Source organism: Amblyomma maculatum, chromosome 1 (genome assembly GCF_055883805.1).
Source record: "Amblyomma maculatum isolate TAMU_Amacu chromosome 1, ASM5588380v1, whole genome shotgun sequence".
Taxonomy (NCBI): Eukaryota; Metazoa; Arthropoda; class Arachnida; order Ixodida; family Ixodidae; genus Amblyomma; species Amblyomma maculatum.
The window spans coordinates 298489941-298515584 of record NC_139344.1 but is presented as its reverse complement, the minus strand read 5'-3'; the positions used below and the strand labels follow the sequence as shown (position 1 = coordinate 298515584).

The 25644-nt window shown below is 46.4% G+C and overlaps 2 protein-coding genes across 2 annotated transcripts in view; both read right to left on the bottom strand.

Moving 5' to 3' along the window:
* The window catches only part of LOC146206871 (uncharacterized), a 45794-nt gene extending 40061 nt beyond the window's left edge, over window positions 1–5733 (bottom strand). The window contains exons 1-2 of the mRNA XM_084587070.1: window positions 5616–5733; window positions 5322–5561 (exon numbers count right to left, since the gene is read on the bottom strand). Coding sequence (XP_084443196.1) covers window positions 5322–5561; window positions 5616–5648 — 273 coding nt within the window. The 5' untranslated portion in view covers window positions 5649–5733. The remainder of the gene's footprint in view (window positions 1–5321; window positions 5562–5615) is intronic.
* Window positions 5734–8854: 3121 nt separating this feature from the next.
* LOC146206869 (uncharacterized) overlaps window positions 8855–25644 on the bottom strand; it is a 155362-nt gene continuing 138572 nt past the window's right edge. Inside the window, exons 4-9 of the mRNA XM_084575857.1 lie at window positions 12974–13120; window positions 12150–12284; window positions 10241–10390; window positions 9811–9957; window positions 9606–9755; window positions 8855–8883 (exon numbers count right to left, since the gene is read on the bottom strand). Coding sequence (XP_084431983.1) covers window positions 8855–8883; window positions 9606–9755; window positions 9811–9957; window positions 10241–10390; window positions 12150–12284; window positions 12974–13120 — 758 coding nt within the window. The remainder of the gene's footprint in view (window positions 8884–9605; window positions 9756–9810; window positions 9958–10240; window positions 10391–12149; window positions 12285–12973; window positions 13121–25644) is intronic.

Genomic DNA, 25644 nt, shown 5'->3' with positions numbered 1-25644 from the left:
TAGCGAAAGGAAGGAGGGTCTGTCTAGGAATTAATAATTAAATCAGCTGATAAAGGTGGTCATCATGAATCGGGCCGATTATGAAGCGGAAGCCGAGAGGCAACTGTCAGACAGCACGTACTACAAACCCGACTGAATATTTCAAAAAAAAAAAAAAAACTATCAAAAAAACCCTCGATGGACTTCAGAACGACACAAAAATCGATGAGCTCACGGCCCGCTCCCTTCTCCCGCTTAATCCTATCGCAGGAAGGTTTTATTTGCTACTAAAATCCATAAGAAAGGAAACCCAGGCCGCCCAATTGTTTCCGGCATAGGCACCGCCATGGAAAACCTCTCCCAGTATGTCGATAGCATCATAAGCAAAATTCCGCATACATTTCCGTCGTATACTAAGGACACTACCTACTTCCTCTTTGACATTTCACATCTGCTTATACCCAATAATTCCTTCCTTGTAACCCTGGATGTTGCGTCACTCTACACAAATATACCGCACACTGACGGAATCCAAGCTGTAATCCAGGCCTTCAACCAGTCCTAACAGGGCAAATTAATTGACAACAGCGCACTAAAATCATTACTCACACTGATTCTTCCACTGAAAAATTTCGAATTCAACGGCGCTCACTACATACAAATTAGTGGCACATCCATGGGTACAAGAATTGGGCCTAATTATGCTAGTATTTGAATGGGTATCTTAGAGGAGGATTTTTTTGCTAAAGCTACTAACAAACTGCTCTACTATAAACGTTTCATCGACGATATTTTTTTAATTTGGCCCTACGGTGAAAGATCTCTCCTAAAATTCATTCAAGCCTTCAACGACGCTCATCCTTAATCAAATTGTCGCACCATTATTCGCGCTCCGCAGTGAATTTCCTTGATGTTACGGTCAGGGTCTCTCTGAATAGGCTCGTTACAAGCTCTACCGGAAGCCCACGGATTCCCAGCAGCATTTACACTTTGGGAGCAGCCACACGAGACACTGTAAGACTGCAGTCCCCTACAGCCAGGTACACCGTTTTAGGCGCATCTGATCAAGAAAAGATGACTTTACATCCAACTGTGCAAAACTCAAAGACGCACTGTTGCGTCAAAAATACCCTACACGAATAAATGACGATGCCATAGATAGAGCAGCCAAACTCAACCGCAAAGAGATTCTTCGTGGCTCTAATGGCTCATTCTGCCTCTGTTCCCAATGTCTAGCCAAACACTACAATATACTCGAGCAGAGTGAACGCTGCAAATCTGTTTTTGCAGAGCCACCACGGGTCGTGTACCGACGAAACAGAAATCTTAGGAACATTTTAACATCTTCAAAAATCTACATTCCTAAGACCGCGGGCTGTTCGCCTTGCAATAAGCCTCGTTGTCAGGTCTGCGCCCAGATGAGCACATCAACCACCGCTGTTAGCACAGCCTCCGAATTTTTCATAAAAATAAAGGGTAACTTCAATTGCGACAGCTCAAACGTGCTATATATCCTTGAGTGTTCAACATGTCAGCTGTAGTATTTCGGGCAAACAGAGACATGCTTCAGAATAAGATTTAATAATCATCGCGCGCACGCCAAGCCACTCCCTAATCTCCCCTTAACGAGACATGTCACGAATTTATTAACTTGAAGGTAACAATCCTGTAATCAAACTTCTGCACACACCATGACAGGGTCGTATCTTATCTATTTATTCAAGTCAGCTTCCTCGGGACTGAATGAGAGCCCTGGAAAACTCACATATGTACCTATAGTATAAGATTCCTATTTGAAATGAAATCGCACCCGTACATTACCAGAATGTTTCACTTTTCTTTTTTTAATTCATTCCTAATTAGGGTTGTGTTCTTTGGTATCACTTCTCAGCATTACTACTCTTTTCTCTTTGGAATTTGGTATCCTGAATGCCGATATTTTTTTTTTTACCCCTTTGCAACTCATGATTGACTGGTTGGTCTGTATGCTTGTGCGTTCCGAGGTCTTATTTTGTGCCCCCCAGCACTGCTTACTGTGAATACTTAACATACTTGTGAACAGTGACTCATTCTTGAGGCGCGTCTAATGTGTGCAGCGCGCAAGTTGGGGAACAAAGAGCACTCACTTCCGTATTTCCTGGTGTCTGCCTGTCGGCTTTGTCCTACTTATGGTAATTTTCTGAAGGGTAGGGTTACTTGGCCTACCATATTGCTTTTTTGGGCTCTTCATCTTTTGTCAAGAATTTTTGACCCTTGTGGAACTCATGCTCGGCTGGATGATCTTTGTGTTTGTGTGCCTTCCGGAGTCTTTTATTGTGCCACCATGTATATGAATAGCTTACTGTGACCGGATAGTTAAGCGGGCGAGTTGATGATACATTATCCAATGTTGTTTTGGTTACTGTGACCACTACACATATTTGTGAACAGTGCCTTCTGCTGGAGGCGCGGCTATTGTGCGCAGTGCACGTTCGTGGAGAAAGGGCGATGGGCAAGCTTCCAGTCATAGTCTGGGTGTCTGCCTGACTCATGCTTGACTGTCTGGTCTCTGTGTTTGGGCATGTGTGTGTGTGTACATATGAATTCAGGAATCTTATGCCCACGAGTACGGGTTACTGTGACAACTGAACCTCTTTCCGAACCGTGAGTCATCCCGTGCCATGTGCTTTTTGAATCTTTTGTCTGTTTTTAACTAAGGCGCACTGTAGCTGCCTCCTGTAGCTGCCATGTGCTTTTTTGAATCTTTTGTCTGTTTTTTTTTTTTAATTTTTATATTTTTTATTTTTTATTCTTCCTTTGGTGTTTAACTCAGGCGCACTGTAGCTGCTTTCCTAAAAACCCTATAAAACTGATCGTGTTCTGTAAAATGCCACTCTGATGAAGACTGCTCCCCAGTCAAAACGCCAGTAAAACCTTGGTATGTTTTAAAGCGTGTGTCAGTCTAATTTATAATATATATATATGACCCTCTCCGCAACCGATAAGTGTGATAATATTAATAATAATAACTGGTTCACAGGTAGGGAAAGGCGCAGTATCTGTCACACTTGCTCTGTGGACACCTGAACCGCGCCGTAAGGGAAGGGACGAAGGTGGGAGTGAAAGGAGAGAAAGGGGAGCCGTAGTGGAGGGCTACGGAGTAATTTCGACCACCTGGGGATCTTTAACGTGCGCTGACATCGCACAGCACACGGACGCCACTTCGTTTCGCCTCCATCGAAGCGCAGCCGCCGTGGCCGGGTTCGAACCCGGGAACTGCGATAGTGGGATACGGTGCACCCACGCTTGCGACAAGGGTTTTCCTGCTCTGCCGGCACACCGGTAGCGTATTGCAGAGGCTGTCCTTATATCGGCCGTTGACGGTGCAGAGAAAAGCAGTCGCAGATCATAACAGTTCTAATTGTGGCATTGCTGCCTGTAAGTGCAATACTAACTCAATTAAAATCAGGGTAAAGTTGATTTCTGTGTCACCTTCAGCAGCGAAGCAGGCTACGCGAGAGAAGTCTCAAGCATTCGATCAGCTAGTCTGGATTCATCTCTCGATAGCAGCTGCACAGTACGCTAGCTTTTATTTAAGACAGCAGTGTTGCGATGAATAAAAAGCAAGCCACACCCAAGGGCGCCTTAAGCAGACTACACGTTCACCTCATCATGAATTCCGCATCGTTAGCGGCGCAGCCAAAGGGTGTCACGCAGTCGAGGCAACCCTGCTTCATGCGTCGAAAGTGACCGTCGGAGAGCAGTTAGGAGAAGCACTCCTTGCAGGGGCACGGCGAAATGCTCGATATCGATAGTAAGCTGAACCGGAGTCTAATTAACGCGAACAAAGCTGCTATACTTATGCATGGTATTTTCAAAGGGATAATCTTAGACTTCGATATAAGCAATAATTCTATGTATCCGTGCTTGATCACATTGTTTCCATTTCGCATGTTATGGGTTTCCTTCCATCTTATCTTGCCCTTGATTGCACTCGTCCTATCTGAAACAAATAATTAAGTCCTCTAAAGAAAGCTTGCGCTTTTATGCCAACTACTCATGCAAGACGAACGCCTGAAATATTCTATGCAAGTTAATTTGGCAATATAGGCTCGGCCAAAAACCACTCACAGCACGCCACGGCTTGCTTCGCATTATCACGGTGAAGCCGATATAACTCCTCGTTCCGGCGACGGCGCAGTCGTGCTTCTTTAATGTGCTTAACAAACGGAAACAGTTATGGCATGGCTTCCGAAACTGATGACGTTTTCTAAGTGTATTATTAGCGCAGTTAGATTAGAAGGATCGCATGGGAGCTTTAGGGTTATGCTAGGATTGTTCGGACCGAGTTTCCGTTAGCCACAGGATGTCGGCGACAGGGAGTGTAGAAACACCTCCCTGGGCGGGAGTGAATTAATATGATGAATTTCCATGCGGTATTTAAATGCGCTGGATGAAATTTTATTTTATCCCCACGATCTTTTCGGCTTACAGTGCTGCTTCACGGATCCGTGCGCAAAAAGCAAGCTTGGCATTTACGCAGTATCTCTAAAGACGTCCAGCGTCGGCGGTATACTTGCATTTTTACCTTTCCTAAGCTGAAAGCAGCCAATTGGTCCTTAGAATGCACTAGTAGGTAACGAGTTTCTACACATGTAGACGCAGGAACTTGGCCTATCTGGGCAGCAGCAGTGGCGATTTAAACATCTCGGCATATTTCTGATCATGGGCACAATCAAGGCTCAAGAGCAGAGTTGCCAACTTGCCGACGAAGGCACATGACACAGCTAGAGCTCGTGGCTACCGGCCTCATGGGTGCGTTATAATGTATAAGCCATTAATGCACTGAGAAATCAATTACAGTTATTTTATATCAAGAAGCAGATCCTGAATAAAGCACCATTTTTGTGCCTTTGTCCAGCCTCTACGCCTCTACGATAGTAAAAATGAGTGAAAATAGACCTTGCCTGTTAAGCGACTTGTATCTTAATAGCCTACCGCGCACGAAGCAAAATTACTTAGGATCAGGCGAATGCGCTTTATTTCTCGTACCCCTCGTGAACGCTTTAGCGCGGCCAAACTTGGGTGCCTGCTCTACTCATAAGCCTTTTTGACAAGGCACCCCGAGTGCCACATTGTTTGGTTATTCTCAAGGGCCCTATTCCAAGCTTTGTTCCGTCCATCGTATCCAATATCGTGCCAATCTACGCCAAGCTGCCACACCTGATGGCCAACTTTGTATCCACCAGTGCCTCCACTGGTTCACCTTGAGTTCAATGCAGGGTTATATGAACAGTTGTCCAACTGTGTCCTCTTTGTTGCCGATATGAATCTGCATTCATGAATAGTTGCTAAGAGTGTACCGTGGGTGCAGGCCTTCTGGTCTTCGTCGCTGCCGTCGGCGCAGTCGACGACGGCATTGCACAGCGCGTACTGGGGCACACACTGGCCGCTTCGGCACTGGAAGGCGGAGCGGTCGCACTTGACACCTCGGTAGCAGCGGGCCTCGTCGCTGCCGTCGGGACACTCCCAGCGGCCGTTGCAGACGGCGGCGCGAGACCTGCAGCTGCCATCGTCGCACTGGAACGCCACGGCCGGGCAGCCTGCGCGGCAAGAGCCTCAGCGGAATCCGCATGAGGGGTGCGGCGCAAACTCACCATGCGGCACACAGCTCGACTCGTCGCTGCCATCGGCGCAGTTTTTGAGGCCGTCGCACACGAAGTACCACGAAATGCACTCGCCGCTGCTCCGGCACTGGAACGTGTCGGCCAAGCAACCTGTATGCAAACGTCCCAAAACAACGGAAATAACTATCGCGCAAAGCCTAACGGCGTTGAAATCAAACGCTCCCGCGTCGTCTCTTGCTTGATGGGCGTCCCTTTTTCGTTCATTGTCATGCATCGTGCAGCGTCTGATTTTCACCTAGCTTGCATTCGCGGTAACGTTCGAGTGCCTCGTAGCCCTACCATGGCGGTATGTTCTCAAAATAAACATGAGGAACCTTCGCCCATGCTGCCATCACTGGGAAATATTCCCCACGCTTTTGCTCCTACTTGTCTCTCAACTGGTTTTCAAAACGTATTGAGGTACCGCGACACAGCTGCGTCAGCAGAGCCCGTCATATCTTGTCCAGGGCGCCATTTTCAACCTATAAAAACCTTTGCGGACTCATGGACACAGCGGAACTGGGTGGTGGCGAATGCCCTCACCGTGCTCAGTATAGTTTGTCGAACGGAAAGATACTACCTAAGAATTCTCTCTTTAAATATGTATTCTACTGAATTAATTGCGCTCTGGACTAATTTTGAATATATAACCTGTGTGTCTGCGTCACCGCCCTGCTTTCTTACTGAGGAACTCTATGGGTGCATTATACACACCTTCGTTACGTCGCTGGGACAGTTGCATACTGCCACCACGCATTATGCTTAATTGTTTCTGCATTTGTACTTTTTTTTTTTCGAAACGTTTGCCAGAAGGCATAAGTTGAGAAAGGGGGAGTGGGATGCAGGGGATGGAAAGTTAAAAGAAGGAGTGAAGTCCAGTTGCGCTAGATATTCGCAGAGGTTGGCGGTGTAGCGATTGTCCATTGTCCACTTCTCGTAATCACAATCGCGATTCCACCGCAGGCCCACCTTCATGAGTATCCGTTGTCTAATTGGAGTCGTTTCTGGACACGTCCACAACAAGTGACGCACATCACAGATCTCAGGTGTCACAGTGAGGGCACCTGTCAGTCACTGGCAGATCACGCCAACGATGTCGTACAGATGGGGTCAGAGCCGCCCCTGCCCGAATCCGGCGCACTGATACCTCCTCCTGCCGAGTAAGATTACGGGGGAGAGGGTGCGAACACAGAGGAATGAGAGCGCGTGTTCGCTGGCGCAGAACTTGAGAATCGGAAACGTGGGACAGGAACGGATAAGGGGGAAGAGGGGAAGGTGGTGGATCGCCTGATGTGTTTATGTGCGTCATAGCATCCGCTTGAATATCATGTGGATCGCGAGCATGGCCGGCGAATCCAGATGCGCACAGGACATGGGTACTTTGAAGAAAGCAAATGAATGGATTGTGTTATTTAGAATGTGCGTCGAACGGCCTTAAGCTGTTTAAGGGCACTTGTCAGTTATACTTGTTAAGTGGCATGGTGTGACGCCGGCTGGAAACCAGGCCTGCTACCTTGTCGTACAGAACTAGCGCTTATTTGGCGCTGTTTGCTCTCCATTTACTGAGCATGGTCCGGGAGTGTGCTTGGTGTGCGTGACGGTATCAACGTCCCGTTGGTTTCATATTGTTTTGAGGTAGAAAATGAAAGCCCAAATGTAATTTCGGTTGACTAGATCGTCAAAACATTCAGCGTACGCTTGTAAGACAGCAAGGGCTGTAACCGGCCTGTCTGCGTTCTATGCAGGGAAGCCAATGAAAGCTCATATTCGAGACGAAATCACCACCGGGTGGACCATATATCAGCACCTAGTAAACTGAACTATTGTGGCTGTTCAAGGAAGCCCAGTATTAATTCTTAAATCATTGCCTATCTTAGGCGTCAACACGGCTTCTGGGCAGCAATATTTATGGTCTTGGCGTACATAGGGGGAAAAAAATATGTTAACTGGCAGGCTTGCCGTCATCAGCCTGACTACACCCACTACCTGCAGGGAGAAGGCTACTTCCCATATCCCTCCAATTAACCCAGCTCTGTGCCAGCTACCGAGACCTGATCTCATCCTCCCACCCAACGATTTCTGCTACCTTTGTCTTTTCTTGTTACCCAATTTGTTCGACCATCAGTTATCCTCCCTTCCAGTCTATTTTTTTCTTCCTGCCTTAAAATAGAATGCCATTACCTCTGACCCACTCTGCACACTTTTTATCTCCTAATGTTACACCTACCAGTTTCCGTTCCATGGCTCCCTGCGTTGTGCTCAGCTTAAGTAGATACCTTTTCTTTAGCCTCCGTGTTTCTGCCCGGCAAGATACAGCGATTATATACCTTGCTCTTCAGGGTTGTTGCCATTCATTATCTGAGAGTGCCAAATGCGCTCCTCTCCTTATCTAGCTATTGGACTCTAGTGGTCCGATAGAGTAAAGCGGTCCGTTTTCCAGAAAATGCTGCTTTGTGAGTGAAAAATTGCGTTCATGGCTCTGACTTTGTTTGCTTCTCTATTCAGATGGGAAGGAATCGAACCCTCTAGCCGGTCAGGCCGCGTTTTGTATGGTAGGCTGTATAGTACTTGAGGTATAGAGTGGTTAAGCGATGCGTATTTACGGGAATCTTTAGGAGGGGGGGGGGGCTGGTACCGTATTAAAGCGGATATCGTTTTGTAGACGTGTTCCCTTACCACTTCCAGTGCTTCGCTACCTCTTCCTTTCCGAAGCCGTTCAACAATATTTTTGTTTCTTGTATATTAGTTTATATGCCTACTGTTCTGCTTTGCCTGTCTAGGCGATTAATCAACCTCTGCATATCGCGCCGTGAGTTACTAAGCAAGGCAATGCTCGCAGCGATTCGCAGACTACTGACGTATCCTACGTGAAACTTTGTCTCCAACTGTTCCGAGTCCAGACCTGCTCATACTTCCTGTAAGAAAGCGGTGAATAACACTGCAGAAATCCTGTCTCTTTGTCTAACAGCCTTTCGTACGAGAATTTTAAATACTTTCTTTATGGAGGACCGCGGTTCTAGTGTAGCCTCTATACCTATATATCATTCAGTACTTTTACACGTTAGTCATCTGAGTCCTGGTTTCGCAACAACTACAGGCTTACTCATTCACAAAATTCCTAAATGCGCCGGAATGCTAATTCTTTAAAATCAAGCTAAATTATTGAGATTAAAATGCGCTTAAGATAATTCAGTCTAGCAAATATGAGACTGTCCTTCGCAAACTCTAGATCAATGCGCCATAAGCACCAACACAGAGTCTGCGAGTATTAATGCATTGAATTCATGCATGCTAGTAAGTAGACAGGAACCGGCTCGATCCTTCTATCACTTTACAGCGCTAACTGAAAATGAATACTCGCATCACACTTCTAACAATCATTAACTAATTTGACACTGTGCAGGAACTGTTTACCGAGCTTGCTCCGGCTCTTTGGATACAGGAAGTGTCCTGCTTACGCTTTCTTCTTAGTTTCGAATTTTGTCTCCGTTAACTTGTGTAAGAGTTCACACTCGTGGCAGTAAATCTACAGGCACTATTTTTCTTGTGCGCAGCATTCTGCCTCTATCATCCTCCGTCCGCAATGGTCCCAAAAGCTGGAGTTAATTCTGCTGGCGTTCTTCCTTCCATGCCATGTACCACTAACACTACTTGTCCACGCGCGCCCAGATAAATCTCCCGAAATACGCAAATATATCCTGATGAGATAAGCTATAGAACGGCCTGAGATTTCCAGATACGGTTTGACGGACGCGAGAACAGTCAACTATCACTGAAATTAGCTGCCAAGCCTATATGACCAAAAGCCGCTTCGCAACACGTTCTCACTACACAAATGTCCCACGTTTGCAGCGCCCTGTGTGCATGTGTGTCGACCTTTTTATACCCCATGGGTGAAGCCGAGAGGTGGGACAACTTTGTGTAGCACTACCGAAGAAGGCCGCTGCATCTGGCTCTTTGCAAAAGCAATAGGCTCCTCACCTGTGCTGCGCGCGCTGCATTGCGGCGTGTACACCAGGCAATCGCAGTGGCCCTGCACGCACGCGCTGTGCTTGTCGCGGTGCCGGCACTCGGCGGTCGCGTTGCATGGCTGGCCAAGCGACACCGCCTGCAGGGCCACCTCGTTGGTCCCTGTGCGCAAACAGAGTGGCTAGTCTAGAACCCCAGGAGCTCAGCTTGTGCTCACCGTGGTCTGGCTCGCAGCGCATCTTACTGCGTGACATGCGGAAGCCCCGTGAGCAGACACACACGATGGCGTCGCCCTTGCGGCCGCACCGAGAGTGCCGGGTGACTCGAGAGCAGTCGTCGTCCGTCCGGCAAGCGCTCTCCAGGTCTGCATGCACGCAGACATATTACTGGAAATAACGACTTTATGCTTTGGCTGGATATTTTTAACTACGATTAACCAAGCACGGAAACATTTTACTGCCATTGCAAACTGACACAATTTCAAGTCGTCGATTCAAGCCCATATCCATGCGCAAAAGAGCACTCCCTATGAGTACACTGTCAAGCAATTTACACCTGTAAGGGTCGATCTATACCTTCCACCTCAACCGTCCAAGCACGAATAAAATGGGCGTTTTATAGACTGTGGAAGAGAGCATTATACTCACAAGGCAGACACTCGTTGCTGCGCGTCAGCAGGTATCCATTGGGACACTTGCATTTGCCGTACACGCCCTGGATGATATACTTGCAATAGCTGAACGGATCGGCGAGCCTGCACTGGTGCTCGCTGAGGCAGTAGTTGTCCAGCTTGGCCGCTGCACAATTGCCCAACACTTCTTGACGGAGGCATAAATTCATTCATCCGCCGTGGACCGCACTTTACGCTCTCTCAAAACTCACATCGCCGATGCATTTAATGCAGGAGGATGCTTCGATTTGTATATTCCCTGGAGTGACGGATGTAATGTAAATTTCATGATGCTTCGTGTAGGCACAGTTTTGTGGAGTATTGTTATTACGCATTCATAGATACTGCAACCAAGCCAGGATATTACAAGTGTGGATTACAATAATAAATACAAGGCATCCAGAAAACAAAATTTGAAAAAAAAAACAATCGCATGAAGAAATGTTTACCAAAGTCGTTAAAACACAAAGTGTGTGATGACACTAAAGCCCCTCAATAAACTAAATGTAGCGCCAACATGTCAAGATTAAGGGTGAGGGATCGAATCGCGGTCTCGGCGTCCGCTTTTCGGTGGAAAGCAAAGCGCTCATGTGCTGTGCGATGTCAGTGCACGTTAAAGATTCCAGGTGGTCAAAATTTCCGGAGTTCTCCCCTGCGGTGTCTCTCAGAGCCCGAGTTGCTTTGTGACGTCAAACCACACAAACCACAAACACTTGAAGCTTGCCGCCCACCTCCTCTCTAGCACTTTCCTTGCGTTCGACCTTCCCATTGGCCGAGCGCTGTCGCCTGTTTTCGCGCGCTTTGTTCTTGTTGTGTTGGTGCCTCCTTTCCCGTGGTGCAAAACAACGCGCGCGCAACGTTGTGTGTTTTGCTACGGCTCTTTCTTGAAAAAGCCTTTCTCCGAAATGCCGTGTTGCTGCGCTTTCGTATGGCGCATACTTGATCATGATGGCAAGCGGTTGAATACTGTCCGCGAATCGAGATGCACCGCCAGGTGGACTTCCCTCTGTGAGTCGATAAACTAATATGTCGCCACACACTCTGTAAAGGCTCGTTCTCACTTCCCTACCAAGCGCCAAATTCATCATATTTTTTAGTCTTCTCATTAGACGTGGATTAAGTATAGAATAAAATGCTTGGTTTCTGACGCGTTGTCATTGTTGTGATGTAAGCCGATTTTGGGTGGGTGTGTCTCTGCATTTAACGAAGCAGTGACGGTTCTCAGGCGGCCAGTAAAGCCACATCTTTCGTACTTTGCTTTCTTTTGGTGTGGCCTCGATTTCTCACGCCACACATGCAAGAGCTGATCGATCAGCAGCTGAAGTCTCATGGAAGACAACTGATGCAACACTTCTACCGGCAGCTCACAAGTCAGTCAAAGCTGGGAAAAAAATACATACACAGGCTAAATTCTTCTTCTCTGCCACTAGTTACAGTGTCTTTTAAATCATGCCGTGCAGTTTGGTGAACGGCTGGCAAACGACGGATGTACGGAGGTGATGGCGAGTGAACAATGCCGAAATCATGCACGTATGGTGTAACACGTTGGCAATTAACAAAAACATATTAGCGCAAAATCCCTTTCGAAATTCTGTATTGATGTTTCAACAGCCAGTGATATTTTAACGCGAACACATTGCGGACAAATTACAAGCTGAAATGCTCTGATGAGACTCGGCGCCAACGCCTTTACCAGTGCCTGCTCCGGAGAGCGTCTGCTAGCCGTGCACCGCTTAGGTGAAGCCACGGTCGAAATGCGCCGGAGGAGAGAGGGGCTGCATTTAGTTTATTGACAGGTTTTGGATTGATGGTTGCAGATCGAAAGACTTGGCAATACCGTGCCTCTGCCGTTGAACGCATCCAATAGAAGTGTCGGGTGCACTCACGTGGCAGACACTTGTCGAGGCGCAGGGCCAGGTATCCGCTGCGGCACTGGCAGAGGCCGTCGGAGCCGCAGCGGCTGTGCGCAACACGCAGGGAGCACTGCTCGTCTAGGGTGCAGCCGTAGGACAGCAGGGACGCTGCGGGAGAAAGCTTTATTATCTAAATGCGTTCTTTTTTTACCCTGGTGCCAGTGAACCCTAGGCCGTGGAGATCTTTCACTTGGTCTTGTGCGAAACACAAGAAGCGCTAACGGGTCTCGCGTAATGCTTTAAGACGGAGGTGTCCTCAATTTTTTTTCGTGCAATCCTTTTAAACCAGCTTTTTTAAACAGTATTCTCTGTTGGCTCTTCATGAGAACTTCCTGATGTGTCATTCAAGGTTGCTTTTGTACTTTTTCTTGTGTCGAGTACGTCAACTGAACAGCCTTTCAGTTTGCCTCCCACTTTGTCTGTGGAAGAATCACTTGCGGTGGCGTTGGTACTTCTTCTAGTCCTTAAATGCTTCGTACTTGGTCAGTTTTTGGCTGCATTAAATCACCGTGAATTACTGTACAATTGCTAAAGCCCTGACAAGTATGACACGTGTATGATGGTTTGCCTTACGGGTTTAAATGATTGAGGGACATTGGTTCCCGCGTCATGCAAGCTCCACACGGAGGTCTTTTTTGTTTCAGCGCTTTGTTGTTGAGAGGGGGCACCCCTCTCAACAACAAAGCGCAGAAATGCAGCAGAATTGCGTATCTCAAGAAGGGAGACACCAACTGCATATTCAACGGTAAGATGGCGGAACTCGGCAAAATTTTTTTCTCTCGGTATCTGTGACTCACTCTTGAGGCAGACTGTGTCGTTCTTGCGCACGTGGTAGGGCTGGCAGTCGCACACAGCTCCCTTGTGCCAGTTGCAGTGGCTGTTGGCGACGAACAGCAGGCACTCGAGCGAGGACCGACATCCAGAGCCCAAGGAGGGACGAATGCCTGCGACACCCGATGCTTCTCAATGGGGAGGCCCACGGCCAGGCCATGAACAGGTCAGCCGTCTCACGAGACACCAGCCACTGCCAATTCAGAATCCGGGCTTCCACGCGGCTTGGTTAAAAACGGGGTCGGATGGTATCTAACCACTGATTATTTTATGAAATGCGAGAGAATCCGCAAGAGGAGGCACCCACTGTTTTTCCCAAAGCCAGTTGCTCAAATAGTCGTCTACATAAAGTCATGAGTCGCTATAGAACGCCTTGAAACAAGAGGGCTGCGTAACCAGCAGTTTGTGATTTGTCGTAAGTACACAGTGCACAAGTGTATGCCATGTGTTTGCCTACAATAATTATTTTCATTTTTTGTTTACCTTTTGTTTGCCACAGTGCATGGGCTTTCTGAGTTTTTCTGTCTACATTGTAAATCACATCATTTGCCTAACATATTCTGCACAATATGTCTGTTTTTATTTACGTTGTTTTCTCCCTATTATAGTGCCCCAGTGAGGGCGCTGTAGGTACTGTGTATAAATAAATAAAACATAACACGTCATGATATGAGTAGTTTTTGGACGTTCACTCTTTGCTAGACATACTCCTGTGAGGATACTTGTCTGATTGCCAGTGGCAATTCCCCACTTCCGCATCACAGCATCCTTTCAAAACTGTGCTTTTCAAGTAAAAATTAGAGCTCATGGCATGGTCACTGCTAGCCTCCTGTCCTGTCAACGATCCGCTATTTCCAATAATTTCCACCTTTATTAAGCGCCCAACTTCTAACAAAGCAAAGCAACAGAAACGTGGTCTGTTTGCCCACATAGCGGCAGGACTCGCTTTTACCACCCCTACATTCAACAAAGTTCGGGCAACTACTCATCTGCATCGATTCTAAATCCGTTCGTGTAGATAATGCGGCCGATATTCCCATGGTGTGTTCATAAAGTAGGCTAAGCTGCCACATACAGTGTAGACAATTCACCCTGGAGATTGGACGGATAAGACCAGAAGAACGCAAACACGTTCCTCTCGTTTTGCCCATGTTGTTACAGCGTTGCAATCTCCAGTGTGCAAAACCCCAGCCACTGTGTTTTAAAAAAATTTATTTCTAGTTCTGCCGGCGATCTTTTTCCTCGTTACCCGTGGCAACACATACCTTACGTAGAACTGGCATTATGTAAGGCCGGAACGTACGCTTTCAGCGTTCATCGGAAGCTATTACCACGTCTCCACAAGGATCACCTTGACCGCCTGTATTCAACTGCTCTCAAAGCATGGCTACTGCGGTGTGGCGCTGGCAAGAAATTTCCCGCGTCATCGACCGTACCGCTGAAGTCCTGTGGCTACAGGGCTGCAACAGCTGCGACAAAACCTTCCACGAAATGGGACACCATCATAGGAATGCAGTGCACACAGCCTGTGGAACTCCACCAGCTACTCAGCCATGATCCAAAGTTCGCCGTGGAGCCGAAGAAGAACGCCGCATAGCAGGTGGTGATGGTGAGACAAGTCGTACGGCTGGGGCCTAATACAGAGAAAGAAAGGTGCATCTCTGACAGCATGTATTTTTGCATTTTTCTCGTCTTTTCCGTTTAATAGTTGCGCTGCCTAACACCTTTCTTTATGGGAATTTTGTTACCTTCTTTATGCAGAACTATGGTTGCTGTGCAGCCACTAATATATATCTTCCAGCACTTTCACGTACGGCTCGTCTACCCCCTGATTTCGCAATGCCTGCATCACCGCCGAGGTTTCAACTGAGTCAAATGCTTTTTCGTAATCAATGAATGCTATGTATAAGGGCTGGTTATATTCCGAGCATTTTTATATCACCTGATTGATGGTATGGATATGATCGATAGTAGAGTACCGTTTCCGAAAACCTGCTTGACCCTTTGCTTGATTAAAGTCTAAGGTTGTTCTGATTCTATTAGCGATTACTTTAGTAATACCTTATACGTAACAGACAGTAAGCTGATCGGTCTGTAATTTTTAAGGTCCTTAGAGTCCCCATTCTTATGAACGAGGATAATGTTTGCATTCTTCCATGGTTCCGGTACCGTCGATGACACCAGGCACTGCGTATACAGGGTGGCCAGCTTTTCTAACACGATATCCCCCCCGTCCTTCAGCAAATCTGTAGTTATCTGATCCTATCCAGTTGAATTCCCCCTTTTCATAGCTTCTAATGTTTTCTTGACCTCGTCCTTTGTAACTCGTGCAACGTCTGACTGTTTTTCCCTACCGCCAATCTCATTACGGTCCTGACTACTTTGGCTACTATAAAGATCTGTATAGAACTCCTCGGCTACTTTGACTATCTTGACCATATTCTTGATGACGTTGCCAGCCTTTTCCCTTATCGCATACATCTGGTTTCTGCCTATGCCCAATTTCTTCTTTACCGCTCTAAGGCTTCCTCCGTTCTTTACAGCATGCTCAATTTCTTCCATGTTATACTTCCTTATATCGGCCACCTTGCGCTTATTGATTAGCTTTGATATCTCGGCCAATTCAATCTGGTCAGTTGGATTGGAAGCTTTCATACTCTGGCGTTTCTTAATCAAATCTTTCGTCTCCTTAGACAGCTTACCGGTATCCTCTCTAACTATCCTACCGCCTACTTATACCGTACATTCAGTACTGATATCTCTGAAATTATAGTTCATTGCTTCTAGGGTAATGTCGCCATCCTCGTTTAGAGCTGAATATCTATTGTGTAGCGAGATCCTGACCTCTTCTGCCCTCCCCCTCACCGCTAATTCGTTGATGGGTTTCTTTCTTACTAATTTGTTGCTTTCCTTATTCAGATATAGGCTAATTCGGGACCTCACCATCCTGTGGTCACTGCATCGCACTTTCCCGATTACCTCTACATCTTGCATAATGGCGGGGGTTGAGCACATTATGAAGTCAATTTCATTTTTAGTCTCCCCGTTAGGACTTTTCCATGTTCATTTCCGGTTCTTCCGTTTGCTGAAGAAGGTATTCATGATTCTTCAGTTATTGCGCTCTGCAAACTCAACTAGTAACTCTCCCCTGCTATTCCTAGAACCAATGCCATAGTCACCAGTTGCCTGGTCTCCTGCCTGCTTTTTCCCTACCTTGGCATTGAAGTCGGCCATTAGTACAGTATACTGCGTCTTTACTTTTCGCATTGCCAATTCTACATCTTCGTGGAAGCTTTCAACTGCCTGGTCATCATAACTATATGTAGGTGCATAGGCCTGTACAACCTTCAGTTTATATCGCTTATTAAGCCTAATAACGATGCCTGCCACCCTCTCATTAATACTATATGATTCATCTATATTACCCGCTATATACTTATTGACAAGGAAACCTACTCCTAGTTCTCGCCTCTCTGGTAAACCTCGATAACACAGTACATGCCCATCCTTCAGTACAGTATATGCCTCATTCGGCCTCCTAACCTCACTAAGCCCTATGATATCCCATTTCATACCCTCTGGTTCCTCTAGCAGGACTGCTAAACTAGCTTCACTAGCTAGGGTTCTAGTGAAGTAAACGTTGCCAGGGTCAGTTTCCAATGGCGGCCTGTCCAGCGGAGCCAGGTATTCTTAGCACCCCCTGCTGCGTCACAGGTCTGACCGCCGCCGTGGTCAGTTGTTCCGCAGCCGCTGGTGACTGAGGGCCGGGGTTTTATGGAGCTTATCATAGGAGGCTGCGGCCGATTACTGCACCAGGGTGACCAACGCCTGTTCGGGTGAGGGAGTGCGTTGCCAGAGGTGTTCACCGGCATCAGGTCGCGCCCCAAACCTGTTTATGCAATTCCATCGACACGCGGATTTTTTTTTCTTTTTTTTTTAAAATCCGGTGGAGAATTGCGCGGCACCGGGATTTGAACCCCGGTCCTCTTGCATGCGAGGCGGATGTTCTACCGCTACGCCACCAATGGGAGCTGCAACCTCCAGTGTGCAAATCCACCTAGTCAGTCACTATGTTATAGACAAATCTCCCTCATATTGTGTGTAGAAAACAGGATTGACTGGCTTAATTTTGTTTGCATACGGGACCACGAACGCTCTTAGGACGCGGGAGGTATAATAGAAAAAGCAATTGCTCCTTGCGGCCCATATGCGCAGCTCGTGCGCGTTTCGATGAGGGGGGGGGGGGGGGGGGGGGCAGCTTGTTTGTATACTGCTCGAATCAATGGCAAACCGCTAGTCTGGGGCTCGGAAATTGTGCTTGCATGATTTATTTACCTTCTAACGCTGGAAAGCGCTTCATCATCGTAACCAGCCGTTTTTTGAGTACATTGCAGCGCCTCTCCCGATGACTAAATTTACTTTTTGGCGGCAGCTGCCATATGGCTGTCCAAGTATATTCCATAACCATGTCATTCGAATTGCCTTTCGGCCGCCTGCGACCACGTCTTTGCTCACTTTGTACCCACACCGGTGGATTATGTTTTTTCGCCACTTGTTAATTTCAACTAAAATAACTCCTTTTTTCCTAAGTTTCGTTCAATGGCTGCGTTGTTCTTTACATGATTTCTAAGGATAATGTTTTATCTTGAAAGCTGTTTACGAGCCCATCCGCTACTCGTATAAAGCCCTGCACAGAAGCTACGTGGTTTCCCCTTAAAGTGAAATCCGAAAAAGGAGCCTTTCTAGTAGCACGTCAAGACACAGTACTGATATCAAAATATGAACTGAAGTGAATACGTTCGCTGAAGCCATCGTTTTTCGAGCCGAAATTGGAAAAAGGGCGGTGATAAATCCGGAAATGACGTTGAAACGCGATATCAGACCGTCGCGGGCGCCTCAGTAGCGGTATATTTGGCGGCTTTCTCCCGCTTGGCGCTGCAAGTGGGCTTTCTCTACGTTCGGGTATTCTGCAATGAACACAAACGCCGGTCTGATGAATATGAATCGCGCCGAAGAGAGAGAGAGAGAGACCCTTTAATTAAATACAGAGAACTTAGCCGGCGTTTAGATTTCGCTAGCATGCTACTCTGCGTAGGAAAGGGAAATGGGGAGGAAAAGATGCAAAACGAATAGTGAGTAAAATAAAAGAAATGAAGGGGGAGATAAAATGCGGCTATTAAATGCGTTTTAAGGTGCATCGTAGAGTAATGGTATAAAATGAAATGATGAAATGCATAATCCGACAAATGTCCTTACAGAATAACGGCCTGGGGGGCGAGTTGGTGCATGATGGAATTGAACGGCGGCGCAACACGGAAACGGACACAGACAAGAAGGGGACACCGCATGCGCATGTAGTGTCCCCTTCTTGTCTGTGTCCGTTTCCGTGTTGCGCCGCCGTTCAATTCTATCATGTCCTTACAGAGCTCACAGCGTGAAAAATGCCTGAGGACAACATGCAAAGCGAATTTAGACTTTTTCAACAAGTCCAATCTCTTTCAAATGCGTAACTAAAACGTTCATTGCGAGTCTCTGTTGCCTAGGGCAGGCTAAGGGACCTAAAACACTGTCCAATGTTAAAGGCACTGGGGAGAGCTTCTCCATGCTATGTTCATATGCTTTGTCCTATGTCTTCTGTCTTGCGCGCCGTATGTCTTCGTGCCCCGGACGGCTGCACAGTCTTTTGGTATGGTAATAGCGGCGGTAATTACAAAAAAATCTTTTCAAGAGGACCTCCAAGCTGAACGCCGTCAGAAATCTGTTCACCTAAAATGAACTTGAGGAACTCCGCGACACGCCGCTAGGTGCAAGCGTTGTCTGCTACGCAGGTTTTAAAACCATAGTAGCCACAAAATTCCTTTTCAAGCAAGCATGAAACCTCGCTACGGTTAGTTTTCAGACTCACCGATTATATTAACAGGCATTGCTGCTCAAGAAAAAATTTATTGCCGTTGGCTTTTACCTTCAATGTCAATGGCAGGGTGTCGTAGCCGAATTTGTTTCGTGTTTATTGCAGATTTGCCTTCACATATTTGGGGTTACGTTAGAGGTTAAGCACAGGAGAGACAGCCTGTTTCGGGTAGAGCCGGTTCGTACTTGTTTGAACTGGTTAAAATCTGATTAGGACAGAAAAATATTGGAATGAGGATAATGTCCAATCAACCTTATTGATGCGATTCATGGCGGTTGCACACAAACTAAACAGGCTACATCCGCTTTACGTGAGATACTTTTTCTTTGTTTTCTTTCTTTCAATTTCTTAATTTGCAGTGAAAAAGCAGCCAAGGGAAAATATGTTTAAGCAAGGCTTGAGGTGTCAGTGGACACTGACAGCGGCGACAACACGAAACAACGTACTAGGAGCAACTAGCTCCTTCATGTATCTAACAGTGCGCCACTGCAAATAGAACAAACATATCAATAAATCCAAACATTCAAAGTGAAATACACTACATCACATTGAATTAATAGTGAGCATAACATACAGGACATGAAATTAATAGAGTACCGAGTCATCAAACATGAAAAGGAAATAAGAAAAATTCAGGTTATAAATATGGATGCCCCATTTTGTAGAATCGCTTATAAACGTGGCAAAACATCATGAAGCATTTGTCGGCCATAATAGTGCGAAAGGTTGAAATTTTCCGATATTGTGTTAACCTGGTGGTGCCGCCTGATACGGCTGGGCATAATCTGGCAATGTCTGTAAGTGTACTGTTTCCGCGCTTATTACTAATATAGTATTTTCAAGAAAACGTATATTTATATTGCTCGCTAACTCTGACGATTTTGAAGTCTCTAAAGAGCTGAGAAGTGGGCTCTAGGGACGTTTGCAATAATACGAAGAGTTTCTTGGCGGTGCCCCACATTCAGTTCAGTCGTTCAGTCGTGTCCGACTCTTCGTGACCCTATGGATTATATCACGACACGCTTTCCGGTCTCTCACTATCTTCCTAACATCACATAACTTAATCTGCAGCGCCTCGAGGATGCCATCTAACCATCGCGTTCGCTGCCTACCCCTTCTCCGGTGACCTTCAACCTTTCCCAACCTCAAATCTTTCTCCAGCGACTCCTCTCTTCTCATCTGATGACCAAATAAGCTAAGCTTTAACTTTAGAATTTGACCCTCCAATGAGCAGTCAGGATTTATGGTCGACAATATCGACTGATTTGATCTTCCGACAGTCCAAGGAACTCACAAAAGTCTCCGCCACCACAATTCAAACGCGTCAATTCTTCGGCGGTCAGCCTTCTTCACTCTCGCATCCATACATCACAACTGGAAAGACCATAGCACGAGTTATACGGATCTTGGTTGGCAGTGTAATGTCTCTGCTCTTTACTAGGCGGTTAAGGCTAGCCATGGCTCTCTTTCCCAGAAGCAGGCGTCTCCTAATTTTATGGCTGCAGTCTCCTTCCGGGGTAATCTTGCAGGACAAGAAGAGAAAATCTGTCACAGCTTCCACTTCTTGTCTCTTGATGATCCAGGAATTGATAGGGCAAGACGCCATGATCTTTGTCTTTTTAATGTTCAGTTTCAGCCCAAACTTCTCACTCTCTTCTTGTACGCGCATCAGAAGTCTCTTGAGTTCCACTTCACTTTCTGCAATTGAAGTGGTATCATCTGCATATCAAAGGTTCTTGATACGTTTCCCACCAATCTTCACTCCAGCTGAAGACTCGTCCAGACCGGCCTTCCTCATGATGCACTCAGCATATAGGTTGAATATAGGTTGCCTCACTCCTTTCTCAATCGGAAACCAATCAGTAAGACCATGCCCAGTTCTGACTGTGGCCTCTCTTGCCCTTCATACAGGTTCCTGAGGAGACAGATGAGGTGAATTGAAATTTCCATCTCTTGGAGAGCTTGCCCCAATCTGCTGTGATCTACGCAGTCAAACGCTTTCGCATAATCAATAAAGCAGAAGTAGATGGGTTTCTGGAACTCTTTTGCTTTTTCCATGATCCAGCGAAGGTTGGCAAACTGGTCTCTAGTTCCTCTGCCCTTGCGAAACCCACCTTGCACGTCCAGAAGTTCCCGATCCACATACTGCTGCAGCCTACCTTGGAGGATTTTCAACATCCCCTTGCTAGCATGCCAAAGAAGCGCGATCGTGCGGTAGTTGGAAAAATCTTTGGCACTGCCTTTCTTTGGAATGGGGATGTAAACTGACCTCCTTCAATCCTGTGGCCCCTGCAGGGTTGGCCAAATTTTCTGACATAATGTATACAGAACGTTAACAGCGTCATGGTTGGGGTTTTGAAGCAACTTAGCTGGAATGCCATCAATTCCGCTAGGTTTGCTCTTAGCAAGGATGACTAAGACCCATTCAACTTCGCTCTTCAGGATGCCCGGCTCGAGATCAGTAATCACAACCGTCTTATGTTGGGTTCGCGCATCCGGGTTCTTCTTGTACAGTTCTGTGTATTCCTGCCACCTCTTTATCTCCGAGGCTTCAGTGAGGTCCCTGCCTCGTTTGTCCTTTATCACGCCCAGTTTAGCACCGAATCTTCCTTTGATATCTTTGATTGTCATATACAGAGCTCTTGTGCTCCTCAATTGGCTGTTGTCCTCAACTGCTTGGCACTCTATGTTCAGAAAGGCATTCTTATCTCTCCTTGCTATTTTTGAAAATCCGCATTGAGAACCTTGTATCTTTCTCTTTCCCCCATAACTTTTGCCATCCTCATTTCCTCAGCTATTTGTAAAGCCTCTTCAGATAACCAGTTTGCTTTCTTGCATTTCTTTTGCTTTGGAACTACCTTAGTAGCAACTTCTGGTATTATAATACGAACATCAGTCCACATATCTTCAGGCTCTCTGTCTTCTAGATGTAATTCTTGAAATCGATTCCTCACTTCCACAGCATATTCTGATGGTATTTGATCCAGATCATACCTGAAAGGCCTTCTAGTTTTCTGCATTTTCCTCAAACGAAGCTTAAATTTGGCAACAAGAAGCTGATGATCGGTGTCATAATCGGCCCCAGGCCTTGTTTTTACTGCTTGTATAGCGCTTCTCCATCTCTGCCGGCAAAGAATATAATCAATCTGATTCCTGTACTGACCGTCCGGTGAAGTCCATGTGTACAGGCGCCTCTTGTGCTGTTGAATATGAGTATTCGCTATGGTCAGGTTGTTTTCTTGGCAAAACTCTACTAGCCTCTGCCCAGCTTCATTTGGCTCACCAAGACCGAGCTTGCCTGTAATTCCGGATATTTCTTCACTCCCCACCTTAGCATTCTAGTCTCCTATGAGAAAAAGGACGTCTGACGATAGAGTGCGGTCTAAAAGGCATTGCAGGTCAGCATAAAATCTCTCAACGTCAGCTTTTTCAGCAGTAGTGGTTGGTGCATAGACTTGGATAACTGTTATGTTTAAAGGGTGACCTTGGATCTGAAGTCAAATCATTCAGTAGTTTTTGGGGTGGTACCCTAGCACTGCTTTGCCCATTCTTCTGTTTACTATGAGAGCGACCCCATTCCTTCTCCTGGATTCGTGCCCACAATAAAAGATATAATGGTCACCGGAATTAAGTTCTCCCATTCCGGTCCACTTGAGCTCACTGATACTCAAGATATCAATGTTCAATCTGTCCATTTCTCGCTTGACGACATCCAGTTTACCTTGCGTCATAGATCTTACATTCCATGCTGCTATATGATATATCTCCTTGCAATACCGAACTTTCCGGTCGCTTCCCGACACATCCACAACTGAGCGTCCTGTTGGCTTTAGCCCAGCCGCTTCATTCGTGCTGGAGGTACTAGGAATCGCCCTTCGTTCATCCCCAGTAACATGTGGGACGCCTTTCAACCTGGGGGCTCATCTTCCGGCGCCATATCATGAATGCTATTGTGACTGGCCATAGGGTTTTCTTGGCAGGAAATAATGGAATGGGTTGTCATTACCTTCTCCAGTGAATCACATTTTGTCAGAACTCTTTGTCGTGACCTGTCTATCTTGGGTGGCCCTACACAGCAGAGCTCACGACTTCATCGAGTTTCGCAATCCCCTCCGCCACGACAAGGCAGTGATAGAAATGAGTAATTTAGTAGGTAGGATGCCGACACACACACACACACACACACACACACACACACACACACACACACACACACACACACACACACACACACACACACACACACACACACACACACACACACACACACACACACACACACACACACACACACACACACACACACACACACACACACACACACACACACACACACACACACACACACACACACACACACACACACACACACACACACACACACACACACACACACACACTCAGATATATATGTATATATATAATTACCAACTTCACGTCTTCAGTAAAAAGTACCTGTTTCGATTGATCACTCCTATTATAATGCTCAGTTAGTTCAACACACAATTTACACCATCATCCATTGTGAATGTTACTTTGACGCATTGCACTTATAAGTATCCGAAGATTTAAATATTACATCATTAGATACCCTCCCTTCCTTGTCCCTAGGTTAAAAAATTATTGCTTCTGTTTTTGTCGCGTTCACCTTCAAGTGGTTGTTTCTTGTTCGCGTATATAACGCTCGTGAGACGTCATTAGCTCTTACAATGGCATCATTGACATAATAAGAAGCAGTAAATATACTAGTGTCATCAGCATACAGAATACATTTATCTTTAGAGCAGATATTACCCATGCCATTTATACACAGGATGAAGAGCAGAGGCTTAAAATACTTCCTTGTGGGACAACGGAAATGTTTTGTTTTTGCGAGAAACCAAGTTATTGCTGGAAACAAACTAATACCTGCATGACCTACTTGCATGTGCTGTCGGCGGGAAAAAGTAGATATATAATTTGCTATAAAGCCGCGGATTCAAGTCAACAAAAAAAAAAAAAAACAATGTTGGCCTAATATTCTATCGCATGTAGAAATCTGAACAGGGATAACAAAAAACTGACAGGTTGCACATGGACATCATAATTATGCATTTTTGTAAACACCATCAAGGGAGCAGTAAGCGTCTTACCAAAGTGAAGATTTTATTAACATCATTTAAGAACTTTCACCGAAGATGTGTTGGTGTTCAATAAGGGGAAGTTTTGGGCCAGTTGGTACGATATTGTTTTGGCGGAAAAGAACCGCGACTTCAGACTGGACAAAGGGCAAGGAGTAGACAGGACGAGCGGTAACTTGCAACTGATGTTTATTTGGAACAAAAACCCTATAGCAACAAAAGGGGCATCTGCGATTACAAAGAAAATTTCAAGCCAGAACATTATCCCTCGTTAAAAGTAGGCGAGCTAACAATGGCACGCTACAGAAAAGCGCGAAAACATGTGCACCACTGATTGAGGGTTTCTAAAAGAGCCACAGGTGGCTAACTTACGATTCGGATCCAAGCTTTCGCATATATGCCGCTTCCGATTTTTCTCTTTCGAGCCTAGTTTTTCCCTTTCCGATAATGCAGGCCATGTTCACCAATGGGTAGCAGCCCTTGCATTCTCTGCAGTATTTAGGAAGATTGGCGCTATTGTCCGGCTTCAGAGACCGGTAATGCTGTCGCAACTTCTCGTTGATACATTAGCCCTTCTACCCAACGTAAACTCTCCCGCATCGCAGCGGAAACTGGTGCACCACATCTGTGTTCATACTGGTGCTCGTGTTTGGTCGAACACGCGGCACTGCGCTGACCATCTGCTACGCGCCTACAGAGTTGAGATAGCTTGCAGGGGGCTGAAAAGACAAGCCGAATGCTCTGCTTACCCGCCACCCTTTTCAGGTTTTGGGCCAACTTCAGGCGTGCCTTTGATCGTAGGAACAGCAGGCTCTCGCCCGCGCTCTTTGTGCCTCAGCTTCCACAGTAGCAATTCCTCCACTGCCTGGAGAACGAAAGGGGGAAACCCTGACTGCTACAATCTGTCCACTTGGTGCTGAAAGCTTTCAGCAGCCTTGTGCTGACATGAGTTCGAAAGGGCCGACCGCACACAGGTCATAGCTATGCCTCTCTTAATTAGTCTCGAGTGGCAGGAAGAGCAGTTCAAAATAGCGTTCTTGAAACGCGGCATATACGCCCAGCATAGATGGTTATTTGTAGTAAAAGAAATCTGCACATCTAAAAACTGAATACTGTTCCTTGGCTGTTTTTCGAGGGTAAAATTTAAAGATTTGGAGCAATTCTTGAAAACTTCAAACACATTCCCTGCGACTATGTCATTATGTTTTCCAGCACTCGAAAACCAGCCAAGGAACAGTATTCAGTTTTTAGATGTGCAGCTTTCTTTTACTCTAAATTCCCATGTGTGCTGGGAGTATGCTGGGCTCACAACGACCCACGATTCAAAGCCTACTATGTGAAGCAAAGGCGTCTCAGTGACCTTTTCCATCACGTGATTACTTGACTACTCGACCTGCTGGTCTATCGTGGAACTGCCAAGCTTAGAAGCCAGCTGACGTTATTGAAAGCAGCTGCCGGCTTTCACAGCGGCCAGTGGCCCCAGCCATGCTGAATCGCGGGAACAATGATGCGTGCCTTCTGAAGTAACGGCCTCTCTTCGAAGTGAAGGCTAATAGCACGCGGCCATTATATCGTCCCGCCCAGTATTTTGCAAAAAAAAAAAGAA